General features: G+C 40.8%; 2 protein-coding genes across 3 annotated transcripts in view; both read right to left on the bottom strand.

Moving 5' to 3' along the window:
* Nucleotides 1–1,182: 1,182 nt before the first annotated feature.
* LOC148820592 (protein mono-ADP-ribosyltransferase TIPARP-like) lies at nucleotides 1,183–10,758 on the bottom strand. Its single transcript, XM_088932626.1, has 10 exons — nucleotides 10,734–10,758; nucleotides 9,364–9,416; nucleotides 7,451–7,557; nucleotides 6,993–7,269; nucleotides 6,348–6,575; nucleotides 5,042–5,292; nucleotides 4,227–4,404; nucleotides 3,712–3,899; nucleotides 3,166–3,429; nucleotides 1,183–2,714 (listed from the first exon to the last, which is right to left on the bottom strand). The coding sequence occupies exons 2-10, from the start codon at nucleotides 9,379–9,381 to the stop codon at nucleotides 2,264–2,266; spliced, it is 1,962 nt and encodes a 653-aa protein (XP_088788752.1). The 5' UTR covers nucleotides 9,382–9,416; nucleotides 10,734–10,758; the 3' UTR covers nucleotides 1,183–2,263.
* Nucleotides 10,759–12,074: 1,316 nt separating this feature from the next.
* LOC148820591 (protein mono-ADP-ribosyltransferase TIPARP-like) overlaps nucleotides 12,075–17,202 on the bottom strand; it is a 32,631-nt gene continuing 27,503 nt past the window's right edge. For both annotated transcript variants that reach the window (XM_088932692.1, XM_088932691.1), the window contains exons 5-7: nucleotides 16,942–17,129; nucleotides 15,820–16,089; nucleotides 12,075–14,017 (exon numbers count right to left, since the gene is read on the bottom strand). In XM_088932692.1, coding sequence (XP_088788818.1) covers nucleotides 13,567–14,017; nucleotides 15,820–16,089; nucleotides 16,942–17,129 — 909 coding nt within the window. In that variant the 3' untranslated portion in view covers nucleotides 12,075–13,566. The remainder of the gene's footprint in view (nucleotides 14,018–15,819; nucleotides 16,090–16,941; nucleotides 17,130–17,202) is intronic.

Genomic DNA, 17,202 nt, shown 5'->3' with positions numbered 1-17,202 from the left:
GAGGAAGGGTGGGAATTACTTCAAATGGCCAGTAGGTGATAGTACACGATCAGTATGTCCGGGAAAGGTTTACTGAAAAGAAACCGAAACCAAAGAGTAAGTGTGAAAAGCAAAACAAAAGTCTGCTGCAAAAGTGTTGTCTTATAAATGTGAACCTACAATTACAGCTGTAGCTGCTTAGGACTCCTAGACTCCTAGAACTCCTGAATCACATGAAAGCAAGTGAATTATTCAAATCTTGGTCATTCCATATAAAACAGTTCCGCACATCTAAGACTCTGTGTTCTTTACAAAATAAGGTCTTTGCAAAAAAGAGTTTTTTCTATTTAAACCTAAATACCATTATTAGTCTAAAACATTTACTGGTAGCATATTCAAATCTGCAAAACAAAGGGATTTGTTGGAATAAAACAGACACAACCTTCAGTCTGTATGATGCAGTGCCACATGTTTGTATTGATAAGTAAAAACTAAATACAGTAAATGGCCCTCTAAGCTTCATTAATCAAACTTTAGGCATCTGTCATTTTTGTGCCTGCTCATGAGGCTGGTGTAATGCTGTTACAAATTAAATTAAAATATGACTATAATACATTTTTGACAAATATTAAAAAACTATTACCCTAAAAAGGGAGAACATACTTGTATGACATATTTGTCAGTGGGTGGATCAATTGGGATCTTTGTAAAGTGCTTTGGCATTTAATTAAAAAATACAAGTTATTTTATTATTTCTTAAGAAAAATAAGCTTATAGGAGATAGGCTCCCCAGTCGTTCACTCGTGAAAATGTGTTTCTTTCTCTATAGCTTAGACATTAGTAGTTCATGCCTGGGTAAAGGGTCAGCACACAATGACTCCTTTGACTTGCTGGGCACCTACAGTAATGCCAGTGAGAGGTGTGCCACTCTTCCAATTGGCACCAAGTCTCCCGTTAGGCAAGATGGAGTCTGCAGTATGGCAATAGAGAACTGGCCCTTTGATTGGGCAATTAGGAGATGTAGACATGTCTCATACTCCACATGAGTTCCAGCAAGAGAAAGCAGTCTAAAGACAACTGGAGTATCCGTATTGGGTGGGTATCTATTAATCCATACTGTTACTGTCAGTTCCAAATGAAAGTTTTAAACCAGTTCTTTTCTTCCTCTTCAACCAAGGATAAATGGTGATTAGCCAACAAAAATTGGCAAATTCAGTTCAGGCTTTATTATTTTTTGAGGGAAACTGGTTTTACAGTATAGTTCAACACAACAATATAAAAGAGACAGACAAACATTAATACATAGTCGTTAGTGTACAAAATGTACAGAAAGGGAGACAAGACTCAGGACTGTGGTGATCCAGTGGAAGTGTTCCAAATGTCAGATAACCAATTTCCAATTTGACCTGTTGAGACCAGTTTGTTAAGAAGTTTAGGACCCATCTGATCAATTTACTGTTTAAGCTGAAGTTCTGTGAGAGTTTCTGTCATGCAGCAGCAGTTGTATATAGTATACGATGCACAGTCAAGGTTTATTCCATGCTGAAAAGAGAAGAAAAGAAACACAACGTTTCAGCTGTGGAGCCTTCTTTGGTTATGAAGAAGCCAAAAAAGACTCCACAGCCAAAACGTTGTGTTTCTTTTATTCTCTTTTCAGCATGGAATAAACCTTTACTTGTTTCTTTGCAGCCTATGCATGCTGACACAGCTACCTACTTGAACTACTATAGTACTGTATATAATGTTTGCATTACAGGACATTATAAGTCACATCTGTGCATATTAAGGCTCCTTCACACTAATGCTATCAGCATATTGTAATATTATGGACACCATATATCCTGCAGATTGCCCCACTTGTCAAAAATAAGTTAAAAATTACAATTGGTGTCACGGGCACCGAATCCGAGTCCCATGAAGTGTGTTGTTAAAGACCCAGTGCGTGACAGTAACCCCCCCTTTTCAAGGGCAGCTCCTGAGGCCCTAAACAAAAAAAAAAATCCAAGGGGGTTCAAAAACAAAGCATAAACAGATGAAGTCCGGATTACCATCCGCGGGGTCTTTGTTGCGGCTCAGCTTTCTAACTCGGGAGCCGAATCCGACTCTGACTCCCGTGGAGTGTGTTGTTAAAGACCCTGTGCGTGACAACTGGCTTCAGTCAAGTAGCATATTCAGTTAAGTAATTTACTTCAAAAAGCATGCAATGCCCTAATGTCTGTGGCTCCGGACATGCCAATGTACCACGTTTCTGAACTCTAATACATCATCAGCTGAAATGCAAGTCTTAAAACATGACAACTCTGTCTGTAATATCTTTGTAGCGAATGAGATAATAGGGATAGCACTGGCAGCTGTCAAAAATGACAAACATGGTTGGCTCGTCTTCGCTGTTTACACAGGAATCATACAGTTCACCACTGGAGATGGAGTTCTTAAGAGGCGGAGGCTTTGTAATGGAATTGTGGCCTTTCACCCACTGGCCAGCGAGAACTGTGGCGATGAGCATGTTTCGTTCTCCTGTCTCCAAGGTGGTGTATTCAGCAGCGTAGCTGGCATCGCGTGCAAAGTACATTCCTTTGCCATAGATGTGGCCATTCCTGGTGCCCGCAAGACTGGGGTCAAAGTTCAGCCTGCAGATAGCATCAACTGCTCTCTCCGTTGTGCCGTGGAAGAGGTGCATCTCATTTACAAGAGTGCCACCACTGGCAGACCTCCGAGCCATGAAATCCCTCTTGCTGGAAATACAAGTGAATTATAATATCAGATGTTAGAAAGCACACAATAATGCTTCATAGCACATACAATAGCACAGGTTTAAACATAAAGCAGTAAATAATAGCTAAATAAGAGACTGAAAAAGCAGTGGAGCACAAATCCAGGGCAAGCAGACAGATATTTTAAAAGGCTGAAGGGAAATAACTGTAACATATTTGTGTTACATTATGCCCAGTGTACAGGACATTGCTGCACAAACAGGCCTCGGAGATCTGCTGCATTCTAATTCACTACCCCACCCTACTCCCTTTGTAAAAGTTTAAACGAGCAAGCAGAAAGGGCAACCGAGAATGCACACCATTACATATATGCAGTAAAAATAAACAGAACTTTAAGGGAATGGGAATTGCAGTGACGTTTTTTGCAGTTCTCAATCAAATTCGGTGATGGAAAGGATCATTACATGCTTACCTCTCAAACTTACTCCACAGCTGGGGGTTCTGTATCTGCTCAACAGCAACAATGAAGAATTGCTTTTCTGGCATAGTCCTGTGAAAGAGCTCATGAACGTGTTGGTATGACTCACTAGATACTGGCACACGGATCTTGGCAAAAAACCCATCTTTAGGAAAGCCAGGAACCCATGTTGGGGGATAGCTGGTTAAGCCGGATAAAAAAGGGTTCTGAGAAAATGCTCTGCTATCTGAATTACTTGGCAAAACACCATTCGCTTTCCTGGAAGAGAAACCAGAGTTAATGTACTACAGTATATTTTAAAGCAGTAATCATACAGACCAGTGACACCAAGGCTCTAGTGCACATGCTCCACTAACATACTGTATCTACCTATCAAGGCCTATGCTCTAAGATAGCATTTCCATTGGCTAAGCTTTTAAGTTCTTTACCATTTATCCAGTAGGGTATTTTAAGTCCTGGGTATGGTGTTTTCAGAAAGTCAGGAAAGTGAAAGAATTGAATTTTGACTCCCAAAGAGATAAACAAGGTGGAGAAACTCACTGCAAATTCTTCGAAAGACGCACATCGGAGAAGAAGCGTGGTCTTCGGCGAATGCTTCTAGTGAAACCAGTTTTCACGTTGCGCTGAGTGAACTTCTTCAAGTCGACATTGTAGATCACGCCATTCAAAGAGAAGGCTTGGTTCCACATGCCCTTCTCAAATGCTGCTTCCAGCTGACTGGCAATTGGCTGGTTGAAACAGAAGAACACATTCATTAGCCTGCTGGAAATGACAACGCAAATATTTGTTAAACACGGTTACATGCATGCTTTAATTTGTAATAAATTAAATTTGTAATACCAGCTAGCTACTAGCTCCCATGACAATTAAACAACCGTAAATGAATGTGGTCCTAATTGAATATTTTGATTGAAGGAGGGTTAACCTGATCAGGGCATTTTCAAATCACTGTTACAGAGAGCTAAACAAATACAACAAATGAAACAATGTTGTATTACAGTACATTTGGACAATTGTGTATTATCACTGCCTCTTGAGATGACAGATTCTTTTACCTCCTCATACGTTTTCCAGCTTGTGCCCTCCTGCCAGTAGATTACCCACTCGGTATGGAAAAGAGGGCTGGTCTCTGGGTCTGCTGTGGTGGTGAGTCTTCGTGCCTGGTCAAATGGCGCACTGCTCCTCACGGTGAGGGTCTGCAAATTTATTTGGAAACTTCCAGCTGCTTTAGCTCTACACAGTAAAAGAGGAAAACAGAGCCTCAGTAGAAATGGTTGCATCACTCTTCCATTGGCTTCTCTAAATTGGATTCCTGTCCAACACTGATGTTTTGCTCCTCATTTATAAAGCCTTTGATTTCATGAATGAATAGAACTTATGAATAAGCTTACAAGACACCAATAAGAATCTCTGCACTAAGGTTTTGCCTATTACAGTAATATTCATGATTAGTAAAGGTGATGTTAGAGGACAATTAATGTGTCCAATTCGTTACTTTGTACAGTTCAAGCTTCAATGGGAATTATACTTGTCTTGCATATGTAGGTTAGGATAACATGCAAATACAAGGATAACCTTTGACTATAAGGATACGATTTCAAAATTCTTGCTTTGCTGCTACTAATAAAAGAGAGCTTGAAAAGAGCAAGATAGTTTCAATGCAATATATCAAAGACTGGCTCAGAAATTATGGCATGATTGCATGCTTTTGTATAGTACACCAGAAACAATCTTGTATCAAAAGAGGAATTTCGGCAATAAAAAGAAAAGACAAAAAAAGAACAGGTGGCTTCTTACAGCTGGATTAATTAGCTCCCAACTGCCACTCAGAAAAACCTTATTTGAAACCTCCGCAACTCAGTGCACCTACCCCTTCTGGAAGGTGGCTGTGTCGACGGTGTGGTTGCAGTACAAGGCTTCCAGGTGTTGCTGGGCAGAGTCTGAGATGCTGACCCACTGCTTAGACTGGGATTCCCTGAGCTGCCAGTGGTAGGGACGGGGAGTGTGGTGTCGGGGGCACATGGCTCCGAAGCTGCAGCATCCAGAGAACAAATCTGGGCACACGAGAACGCCATTCTTTTCATGGATATGGCACTGCACCACTCCCTGCCCTAAAGCATCCTGTTCCAACACACAGGTCACAAATCAGGAAACACTCACGCAGAGAACAGTAATCCACAGAGGTTGAATAGTAATAGTCTCTCTGCAAGTATGCTGTACAGTGGTAGTGGAGGCATGGTTAGGGCTCTGAGTGTATAACTACAGTTGTACCCTTGAGAAAGGTACTTCACTCAGATTGCTTCTGTTTAATGCACTATTGTATAAATGAGTACAAATGGATAAAAGCAGTCAGAAAAAATATCACAGGATACCAAACAAAAGATGTATCCTTTCTTTTCACTTAGCAGACTCAAACTTTACAACAGGGGTTGGCAGCTTATACATTATAAGCACGATTCATTCTACATATACTGTAATGCTTATGTACGGTAAACAGTGACGATAACTTCTTGAATCTCGGATAAGTTAACAATGCAGTCCACTGATCACTGATTGCTCCAAAGAAAAAGTTATAACGTTTGCTTGTTCCCTGGAGAGATGAAAACAGATTTGTTCAACATAAAAATCATGCTGTTTGTTCCGTATTTTGTGAGAGCGCTGTTCGGTGCACATCAAACGTCCAAATGACATTTTCAGACTAAGCACAAGAAACACTTCAAGGATCAATTAATTTATTAATTGTATATGCTATTTTATTTTAATATTATGTAGTTTAAACTAACTGAAATGTTACTATGACTATGACTGATGTTAAAAATGTATCAGTGGCCGACACACCTGTATATAGCAGTGAATGTGTTCCCTGCCCCTTCTGAAAGGCTGCCCAACCCTGGTCTAGTCTTTCTAACTCCATTATCGAAAAACATGACATGATCAAAATTGTTATGCCACCTAAAACGTTAGATTTCTTATCTTTAGTCACAAAATTCATGTTAAAAATGACAAGTTAACTCTTCTTCGTAAGTAATCGTAAGGAGGAAAGTTTGGACACTAGCTTACAGCAAAGTACTGGGAACTTGTCAAGTTGTATTTGGCTGATAAGTGCTAGAAGACAATACTGTGTAACAAAGGCTAAGCTTGGATGCTGAGCCCTACATGCTGCCCTTCCTTCCTACCTGGTAAGTGTCCAGTACTTCCAGGAAAGCCTTACAGCCGGGTGTGGCCTGGAAGCAATCTGTGTTCTTGTTAACATGACAGTTAGTGGACAGATTGGACTCCAGCAGCTGGTTGCTCTGTGGTGACGAGGCCCTGACTGGAGCCTGCAGCTGGACAGGACTGATGCACTGAAAGCTGCAGGTGGGGTTGGGTGGATTGGACTGACCCTTCAGGGACGGAGGTAAAGACTGCAGAGGCCGGAAAAACAGTAAAACCAAAATTAGCTCTATGCTAATCTCTCACTTTCCATCCATCCATTTATTTTCGATAACTGCTTAATCCAGTACAGGGTTGGGCCTGCCACTGTACTGAAAATACACTAAGCAAAATGATAACTATTACACTACAAAAGAGTTTGGACACAAAAATTAGATTGTCTCTTAACCTTAAGAAATAAATTCCCTGTTTTAAACACCCTAGCAAACTGTGCAAGTACCTCTGTTTTTTTCACAACTTCCTGCTTAGACAGCAGAGTTAATTAGCCATTTTAATGAATGTGTCGTCATAAAGCAATGAAAGTCATTACCTACATTAGTGAGGTACAGTGCTTTTTTAAAATATTTCTACCTCGAAGGTTTCAAGTCAGAAAAGGATGTAGTGCTGACCCTGCTGATCTTGGCTGGTGGAGGCTGGCAGGTCAGAGGGGCAGTGGCAGGTGTTGAGGGCACAGCAGACTGATAAGGAGGTGCCTGGGTTGAAGGGTGAAGCTGGATGCCATGGGATTGGACCTGGACGTGACCCGGCAGGGTGATGCTTACAAGATTATTGATCTGGACATCAATCTTGTACCCGGGGGGCAGGAAGGTGTTAAAGCCCATTATTAGATCAGGATGACCGTTGAAGAGCTGACAGACCCTGTTTATCACCCCAGGGGTGTCAATGCTGGAAAACAAAACAGTCCTTAGTGCTTTGTCTCCATCACTCAGCACGGCAACACTGTGCACAGCCATGAATAGAAGAGATTGCTCATTACTAAACTGAACATCAGTCTATGTTCAGAAATGTCTTTCAGACCATGAAAACAAATAATTTTACTCAGTTTAATGAATAGAAAGTGAATCACCATTGTGATTTAAACTCCTTCATGATGTCCAGGAATTCACCGTACACTTGGGGCTGACTCCCAAACTGTAGTTTCACCTGGTCCAGGTAGGACAGAGCATCTTCCACCTGTAAGAATAATTACAGGCATGACACATTGCACTCATGCCTAGTCAAGGCCTTCTGAAGACACATTTCAAACTGCTTCATACAAACGTGAAGGTTCAGTAGGTTGGGATTGTCAGAAAGGAATGATGGTTTTTTTTAAAAAAATGATTGCAACCATTTCCAATAAAATCTTTAAGCTTGCCTGTCGCTGCTTCCATTTCTCTGTTAAAAACACTAAAACAGCTGATTACAAATCACAGCCTGAGTTCCTTGAGGTTATGCATCATAGCTGAAGACTGTTTCATCTCATTGATCTCTCAAGCACAATTAACAGCACATGCTGATCGTTAATCCCAGATCCTTTTGAACTCACATTTCCATCCTATATTTCACTAACTGAAGATGAACATGACATTAGAATGATACTGTGGAAAAGATCATGGATTGAGCCAACAGTATAATGATAGCATTATCTATAGACAGTATCTTGCAAAAGTAGACTTTGATTGAGTTAACTATGCTTATAAGTATATTCCCAGACTTTGATATTTGCTATACATGTACCTTTCTCCTGATCTGTGTTTTTCAATAACTTTATCTCTGACTTGCACTGAAAAAAAGTCTTTATGTTTAAGTCTTTGCTTGTATCCCAATACAAGACCAATGAACCTCACAGAGACAGATGTTTTATTCTGAAATTATGAGAACCACTATTATTGCACACAGACAGAAGCTACTCAACTAATTGTGTATCTTGTTAATGTGATTTTCTGCATCTAATTAGTTTAATTTTATCACAGGAAAGGGCTTGAATAATTATGAATGTTTAGTTTTATATTATCTATTAACTTCTTTTTGTTTGTTTTTTGACGGTGTGGAGTAGGTCTGCAACAATTATTAAATGTATTAATTGCCACTTCAAAGTGTCATGAATGCAAGCTTTAAAATAGTGTAGTGGACAGTAATCAAAACTGTGATATTTTAAAACCGTCATGGTTAATACTGCAATAAACATCCTATGCTTTGCAAAATTGTTATAAATCTGAACAAATCCAATTCGCCAGCTTTAAAAAAATTCTCCATTAGAGGAGCTCAGCATGAAGAAATCCATGTGCATTTAATTTCTCACCGTGAACTCGTTACGTCCCAGCCTCGCAGGAATCGCTGCTCCACACATTCCTGCGTGGGCTCAATTAATAATCTAATCATCCAGACCCTCTCCTGCGGTTTACGAATACCTACCGAGCCCTTCTGTCCTCGTTCAGTAATGGGTTTTCTCTTCCCGTCAGAGCTCTTTCATTATCCGGGGTGTCCTTTAAACTTCCCGTTGTGTCTCCTGGCTATCGACTCTGTTTGTTCCGACCTTGCCTTCTGCTTACAGTCTTGTGGATGCCTCGGTGTGAATGAACCCTGCTAGTCTCAGTCTACGCCCTCGGCACCTCCGCTGTGTTCGGATCACCCTGTCGAACCCCGACCTGGACCTCTCCTACCACCCTCTAGCTCTGCCCAGAGGAATTCCTGTATGGGGTCCAACACCACCTCCCAGATCACCGTAACAGAACTTGCTCTGCAGCTGACCCTGTGCAGGGGCACTGCTCTACCTGCTGAGGACTGTGGCTGTGAACCCCACTGGGGGCTGCAGCTACAGCTGGGTCCTGCACCATGAAGGCAAAAAGATTTAGACTGTGGCGGTGACAGATACTGCCAATGACTTTTCCTTTGACATCCTGTTTTTTTTAATGATTTCTCCTGAAGTGCATGGTGTAAAAAAAAAAACAACAAATTTCTGGCGGTAATGATTCTGCAGGAGAATTTTAATCAACAAACCTTCAAACGGCGCTTCATTGTGAACTCATACTCGGGAGCGGGAGTCTCAAAACCTGGGGAACACATTGCAGTTAGTAACTACTCCAACATACTTTTACCAAACCATCATTATTGAATAGATATATAAATCTTTCTAATGAAGTCCTATCCGTTTTAATATATCTTGGTTGATGCCCAATGTCTTGCAAAGTTGTAACTGTAATTTTGTCTCGTCATTTTTTTCGTTTTGTGAAACGAAATGTCACATATTGAGCCAGACCCTAATTGTAATTTTGGTTATCCTTGCTTCCTCAGTTTAAATATTATTAGGCTTGCAAAAGCTATGAGTTATTCACAACATCCTATTCAGTATTACTTTGCCATGTACAGAATCCCTCACTGGTCAGACGAAAACTGGCAATGACAGACGGGAAGCTGACATGAGAATATCTTTGTAGATGTTAACATTGTGCTGCTATCCCCTATCGCACCGGCTAACAGCTCTCCTGCACCAGTTGTGAATGAGCCTCCTGAATGTGGCTCTACACAAACCGAGGCGCCCTCTTTCTGCAGCTGTACACAGGCAGCTCATTTGAAGCTCAAGCAGTTTCTCTTTCCTAGTATATAAAGTAAAGCACAAGAGCATGAAGACTGCTTTCACAATCGGTGAGCACGTTTAGTCAATCCCAGCGAACGCTTTTAAAACAACACAATTTGTGGAAAAAATCGTTGTCGTAAATGGGCATAAACGCGTCTTATCACATTAAAAGATTATGCAAAACCTACGGTTTTAATCATACGGTAAAATCGGAAACGACACATTTCAAAACAATCTCAACAGTCAACATACAGTAGTATAAAGGCTGGGAATGTACCTATACTGCACACGTATACCCGTAGCTAACTTGACTTTCAGTTTCTAATTCTAAAGATTATGCATAATTTACTTTTATAAAACAAAAAAAAGCGTAAGATTCTAAATATTATCAAATATTTTTTGTCACAATCTAAATAGCCTTCTACTGTAAACAGATATTTCGCGTCTTGGTAGAGTATAAATCGCTGTTTCAGTTCCTTTCAATATAACACTTTGCTCAAAAGCAATATGAAAGCCTAACACACCATTGATACTTGACAGTGTATTTTAGATACCTGCATTGCACACTGATATATATATATATTTATCTTTAATATTAAAATTGCTCCCTGGTGCAGAGCAATAGAGATAAATGTTTTTGAAAAAAGGTACGTAATAAAACGCTGTCCTCGGCTTTGTCTGTTATTCGCCTATGCAACTCGTTATTTGTAAAAAGCGAACAGACGTTCACGTTAAAGTCAAAAGAAACTACAGTATACCGTATACTGAGAGAATATACACGGTTAGGTCTTACCAGAATTGAAGTGCAATACGATATATTCGTGACAGATAGTCCGGTGTGGAACAAATAGAAACCGAAACGTTTATCCCATTTTATTTTTGGTTTCTAAATAGGCGTAATGAAAGAATTCAAAATTAGGAACTTGTGAGTGTGTACTATATGTGTATGTGATTGGAGAATAATAAGATAAGAGATAAGATCACTTTATTAGCCATATACAATTTCTTTCATAAGGAATTCGTCTTTTCGCATACTATAGCTTGCTCTCCATGAGACCCAGACGGGGAGAGAAGCTTGGGGTCAGCCATTGTACAGCCTGGAGCAGTTGGGGTTAAGGGCCTTGCTCAGGAGCCCAACAGAGTAGGATTCCTCTGCTGGCTACCTTCCAGCCCCAGATACTTAGCCACAGAACCACCGCTTCGCCCATGTTTCCCTTGTGTTCTGGGGTCTGTATACAATTGTCTTCGTTTCCTTCAGCTTCATTGTTATTGTAAACAACACAGACCCCAGTGAAGTTGTAGAGATCAACAAGGCGCTATATCTCGGAAACGAAAGCAGCGTAAATGCAGCGCTAACGAATGAGGGCGTTTCATCGTGTGTGCTGTTTTTAGGGGGGGGCAACTTCATGGAGCTGAGATAAACGTCAACATCAGAATTTGTTTTAACCGCATTAAAGACAGCCCCCGAGTTCGACATTTTCACGATTTCAATATTTTTTGTAAATTCAATGGCGTGTTAGCGAAACCTGATATATCTAAATCGTTTCGTGATGACGCTATTTAAATTCCAAAAAACAAATACGAGCCGAACTTCTAACTTGATCGCGATGTGTTTTTTTTTTGTCTCTACTACATTTGTTTTGTAAATCGAAGTGTCAAAAGACAGACAACGGTTATCCTGTCTACAATTTGGTTATCCTTGCTTCCTCAGATTAAGTATTAATATATGTTTGACTTTTACTAAGCCTGTTCTATATTACAATAAAAGCTAACTTTCAAAATAATATTTACTGTTCGTTCTATTCTATCTCAATGATTCATTTTCATTGTGGTACGGTTACCTCTCACTTGTGCTTTTAAATCCTTTTGTACAGTATGAATACTGTAAGTACTGCAGAAGTAGCATAGTTCTAAACCAATAAGGAACGGTTCTGTTAAGAGATGTTCATGTCAAAAAAAGTTTGTTAGTGTAACCTTAGATAATATCGAAGACCTAAAGAATAATTTCAAACACATTAAGTACTTGTGGACAACATGGAACTTGTATATACTGTATATATATATACTGTATATTGAGCTGTAACTAGTATAAATCAGAGGCCTTTCTGTACAAAACCTTTATTTTAGGAAAAATGTAACATAACAAAGAAATTCTTCATTTTGGTCCAACAAATGCAGACATTAAATTTTAACTTCCACTAACAGAAGTCCTTCTTCCTTTTGCTAATGTACAAATAAAAGCGAAGAAGAAACACTGCTATACTTTTCAACTATAAATATTTTAAGACAAACTATTTCTTAGGAGTATTAAAAGCCAACAGTGTGCAAAATGTGCCAAAACAAATGTCAAATACCATTCCCCGAACTATTGTACATTCAGGTTTGCCCATCTCAAGGAGCCCGATGTCATTCGCAGGATGCTTTGTGCAGTATTGCAATGCAACCACACCCCCCAGAAACAAGCCTCTCTCTTCATTGAGCACTATATTGTGAGAAGGGGGGCTTTTCTGTAGGTGTGGCACTGCTGGTTAAATGACGTGTGAAGCATCTGGACAGTGACATCTGGATTAGTGGATTCGTATCGATATTTGAAGTTTTTCCATAAAGTATTCAGTACAATTTTTAATTGGCTTTGCTGCATTTTAACATACAGTATGGAGTGCTGTTTCTAGATTACCAGCAACAGATTTCAGGATACCTCAATCACCTTGAAAGATGTCATTGTCATGTTTTGTTTGTAATGAGTTCAGCATCTTAGTTTTAAATTCTTCTACAAGCAGTGTTTCCCAATCCTGTCCTGGTAACCCACACTCCTGTTAGTTTTTGTTATAACCAAGCCCCCTGTTACAAAAGACCCTTCACTGTCTGAATAATAACATGAATTTCAATGTTAAAGACCTGGTTTCTTCCCAGTTGTTGTAGCTGTTGTAACTTTGTAAGTGGAATAAAGTCCCCACATTTGGACAACAAACGAAATGCAAATATTCAATTAAAGCAACTTCTTAAATGAAGTAATAATAATAATAATTATAATAATTGCTTACACTTATATAGCGCTTTTCTGGACACTCCACTCAAAGCACTTTACAGGTAATGGGGACTCCCCTCCACCACCACCAATGTGCAGCCCCCACCTGGATGATGCGACGGCAGCCAAAATGCGCCAGAACGCTCACCACACATCAGCTATCAGTGGTGAGAAGAGCAGAGTGATGAAGCCAATTCATAGATGGGGATTATTAGGAGGCCATGATTGGTAAATGGCAATGGTAACTTTGGCCTGCACACCAGGTTACACCCTTACTCTTTTTGAGAAGCGCCCTGGGATTTTTAATGACCACAGAGAGTCAGGACCTTGGTTTTACGTCTCATCCGAAGGACGGCGCCTGTTTACAGTATAGTGTCCCTATCACTATACTGGGGCATTAGGACCCACATGGACAGCAGGGTGGGCGCCCCCTGCTGGCCCCACTAACACCTCTTCCAGCAGCAACCTTAAGGATTAGTGGATAGTAAGGCTTCAATTATCTAATGAAGGTGGGATGCAATGCAAACCAGCAGGTGTTTGGTTCCCAGTCCGGATCCTGGTGATCCACTGTTCTAGGGCATCAGCTAGTTTGCAACAGTTAACTCACAATAATACTGTCCGTATAGTTTCTGTATTGAATCAAGAAATAAGGGTAGCACTGGCAGCTGTCAAAAATGACAAACATTGTAGGCTCTGTATTATGGTTAACACAGGAGTCATAGAGATCCCCACTGGGATCAGAGTCTTTGATAGGTGGGGGCCGGCGAAACGAAGCCTCCCCTACCACCCACTTGCCAACAAGGACCTTGGCGAGGAACATGTAGCGTTCCGTGGTCTCCTCGGGGTTGTATCTGGCGGAGCTGCTGGCCTCTCTTGCGAAGTACGTACCCTGGCCATAGACATGGCCGTTCTTGCTGCCTGAGAGACGGGGGTCAAAGTTCATCCTGCAAATGGCCTCCACCGCGCTCTGTGTCGTGCCGTGGAAGAGGTGCATCTCATTGACGAGGCTGCCCTCCCCGGCAGACCGCTGAGCCATGAAATCCCTCTGGCTGTGAACGAATAAATTGAAACCCAGACATGAAACATGCAGCACATCATCATACATGTGATGAGTTCAATGGAAAAGCAAGAATACAGACCCTAGGGGGTTTCATAGTACAATATATTAATATGATATATTGTGTAACAATCGATTTTTACAACTTTAGATGACTGAAAAGTGTCTATTAGATTTGGACACTTGGCAGAGTAAACGCTTCTAACTTCAAAGCAGAGAGGATGTTTGCTCTGGTCAGAGGGGTCCCTTGAGCAGAAACAATTCTAAAGCTTACCTTGGCATACCTAGATAAGATGTGGGTTAATGATTGTCAATGAAGAGAACAGAAACACACAATATAAGATCACATTAAGAACAACAAGGAAGGATGGGGAAGAGGAAAGGAGAAGCAGGGAAGAAGCTTGTGCCAGAGCCCCTCCTTCATTACCATCCAAACCAAACCTGACTGGAGCTCAGTCTAACCTCAGTTAGAAACGCCCTTCCTGCTTAGGGTGCATTTCTAGAATAGGAATATAGGCTCCCATTTATTTAGTGGCATCCGGGGTGCAGAGAGAGAGATTTACAGTAACTGCAGGCTGCATTGTACAGTATTTAGTTAGAAGGCAGCATATCTCTTTTGTGGCCTCTGTAGGCATTAAGAGTTTTAAATTCTTAGTAGCAGTCTGGGGTTTCTGGGTGACTGGAATGTTAGGCCTCTGAAACACCTTGTTTGTAAATAGTGTACATAGAGTAACTTGTGTTGTATGTTTGTTGTAGTGTAATTTGCGTCTTGTGACTGTAATAAATATTTAATTACTCGAGTGTGCCTGGATTATTACTCCTCTCACCACAGCTGTGCCAGAGAACAAAGACTTCACGTGCCTCTAATTATACCAGCTGCTCAGGTATATTGCTAGAAATCACTTACAAGTCGGGGGTTATGAATAATTGTTTTACATATTGAACAAAACCACTTGGTCAATTCCTGATTTTCACCATTTTTGTAACCCCCCCATTTGTAACAACATATATACACTTCAGAGAGATATGCTCTGAAATTTAATATGGAGGTAGACCAGTTACTTAAAATAGTACATATTCTCAGAGGAAATGGAGAATTACTTTAAACCTCCAGCTATAAGGAAAAGGTTAAATCAAATATTTAAATCAAATGGAATATACAGCCAACCTCACAAGTTAGCATCAGCTGCAAAATGAAATAAATGTAACAAAAATTGTTAAACATCCCTCAAGCCTGGTCGACTGGCAGTCTTGGTCCCAGAGGACCACCATGTCTGCAGGTGTTCTAGGCCTCCTCAAAGCACCAGCATCGGAAGAGCTGGGAGAAGCTGTTGAATTGGTCCAATGAAGCCAACAATTAACTCATTCACCTTGTTAAATGTTAAATTGGTGTCACGATCATCATCCCTCCTCTAGAGGAAGCTCCGACCCTTTTTGTGTTTTGTTTCATTATAATGTACACCTGTCTCTGGATTCACCATATTATATATATCAGGTGCTCCGGAAGCTCGGCGCTCTGCATTGGAAGACGGACGCCCGGAGGCCCGCCTAGCTTCAAGTCGCCCCACGTCCGTGGCCTGAGGGCATAGGCCTCCTATCGGCGTCCTGACCAGCTGAGTCTGGGGCTCGGAGCACCTGGCCTCGTCACTCACCCTTGACTTAAAGACATAGAGCTATGACTAGCATTTTTAACCATTTTATATTTTATATTTATACTTGAATCACTGTGCTACAGCCATGCAGTCTGTTGCAATCAGACTGATTCACAGGTCTAATAGATCAAATTGTACTTACTTCTCATATTTACCCCATAGCCAGGGGTTCTGGATCTGGTGAATGGCGGTGATACAGGCTGAAGTTTCTGGGACAGTTTTATGAAAAAGTTTATAAATATGCCTATATGTTATGCTAGATACTGGCACAGGGATCTTTGCAAATATCCCCTCTTCAGGAAGGCCTGGAACCCAGGTGGGAGGGTAGTTTCTAAAGGCAGGCAAAAAAGGGTTTCTTGAAAAGGTTGGGTGACTGTCAAAAGAAATTCCCGGGATGGAATTGTTCACTCTCCTGAAAAAAAAAAGTAATCATAAAAGTTAATAAGGTACATAAGGAGCTGCAGATTTCCCAGACCTTTACACATGGGGACAACTGTAATTCTTGCACAACTGTTCAGGAGACAAGTAATGTCTCTGTGTCCTGCATTTGACTTTGATGCATTTTGTCCTATCAACCCCAGCAGACAAACTACCCTAAAACTAGACCAAATGTTTTCCCAAGAGCAGAAATTTACTATTACATACTGGAGAGAAAAAACAGAACTACCTCTGATCCCTTGTTAACTCCGTTCAAGACACAAGACCAGTGAGACATGAGAACAAACATGTCAGTAGTGGCCTCCTCTATAGCTAAAAATGTTGCTCACTAATTTTCAGTGTAATAAATTCTCCAATCCTCACTAATTATTTCATATCTGTTTATTGAATACTTATTTTTGTAGCTAGTGGTGGCTAAGGTTGTCCGCTTTTTCTCATCTGCTGCTGAAGATGGGCAAAAACAGATGTCCTAAAAAGTTGCAGCTGTAAAATTGCTTAAGGACACCTGCATTTTCTTTATTATTCCCACCCCCATTCCCCGAAAAGAAAACTGTATAAACAGAAAGCTGAAATACTATTTTAAGCCAGAGTGGTCCAGATTTGGTTCTGAAGGTCCGGTGTCTATGTTGGATGTTACGAAACTTGGGTAAAATGGGTCAAACAAGCCAATAAGCTGATTTAGCTCATCAAAGGCAAAATGTGGGAACTAAACTTGCAGACTTGTCGGCTGTCCAGGGCTGGAGCAGAAGCACTCTGTTTAATGGAAATAAAATGCGTCAAGTAGGACTGGATCTCGCACAGAGATACACAAGATAGGGGAACTCACTGTAAATTCTTTGAAAGACGCACGTCGGAGAAGAAGCGTGGTCTTCGGCGAATGCTTCTAGTGAAGCCAGTTTTCACGTTGCGCTGAGTGAACTTCTTCAAGTCGACATTGTAGATCACGCCATTCAAAGAGAAGGCTTGGTTCCACATGCCCTTCTCAAATGCTGCGTTCAAGTAAGTGTCAATTGGCTGGTTAAAACAGAAAGCCACAGATTAGCCTGCTTAAAATGACAATGGAAATATTAAACAAACCCAGAGGAAA

This window comes from Atractosteus spatula, chromosome 14 (genome assembly GCF_055471065.1).
Source record: "Atractosteus spatula isolate fAtrSpa1 chromosome 14, fAtrSpa1.hap1, whole genome shotgun sequence".
Taxonomy (NCBI): domain Eukaryota; kingdom Metazoa; phylum Chordata; class Actinopteri; order Semionotiformes; family Lepisosteidae; genus Atractosteus; species Atractosteus spatula.
Note: the sequence above shows the minus strand (reverse complement) of the source record. Positions and strands in the feature narration are given on the sequence as shown.

Excerpts from the sequence above, each read along its gene's own strand:
- LOC148820592 (XM_088932626.1), bottom strand. Across the intron at positions 5,293-6,347 it reads AAGTACTGGACACTTACCAG|GATGCTTTAGGGCAGGGAGT; the intron begins GTAGGAAGGAAG and ends GTGTTGGAACAG. Across the intron at positions 3,900-4,226 it reads GCTGGAAAACGTATGAGGAG|CCAATTGCCAGTCAGCTGGA; the intron begins GTAAAAGAATCT and ends TGTTTCAACCAG.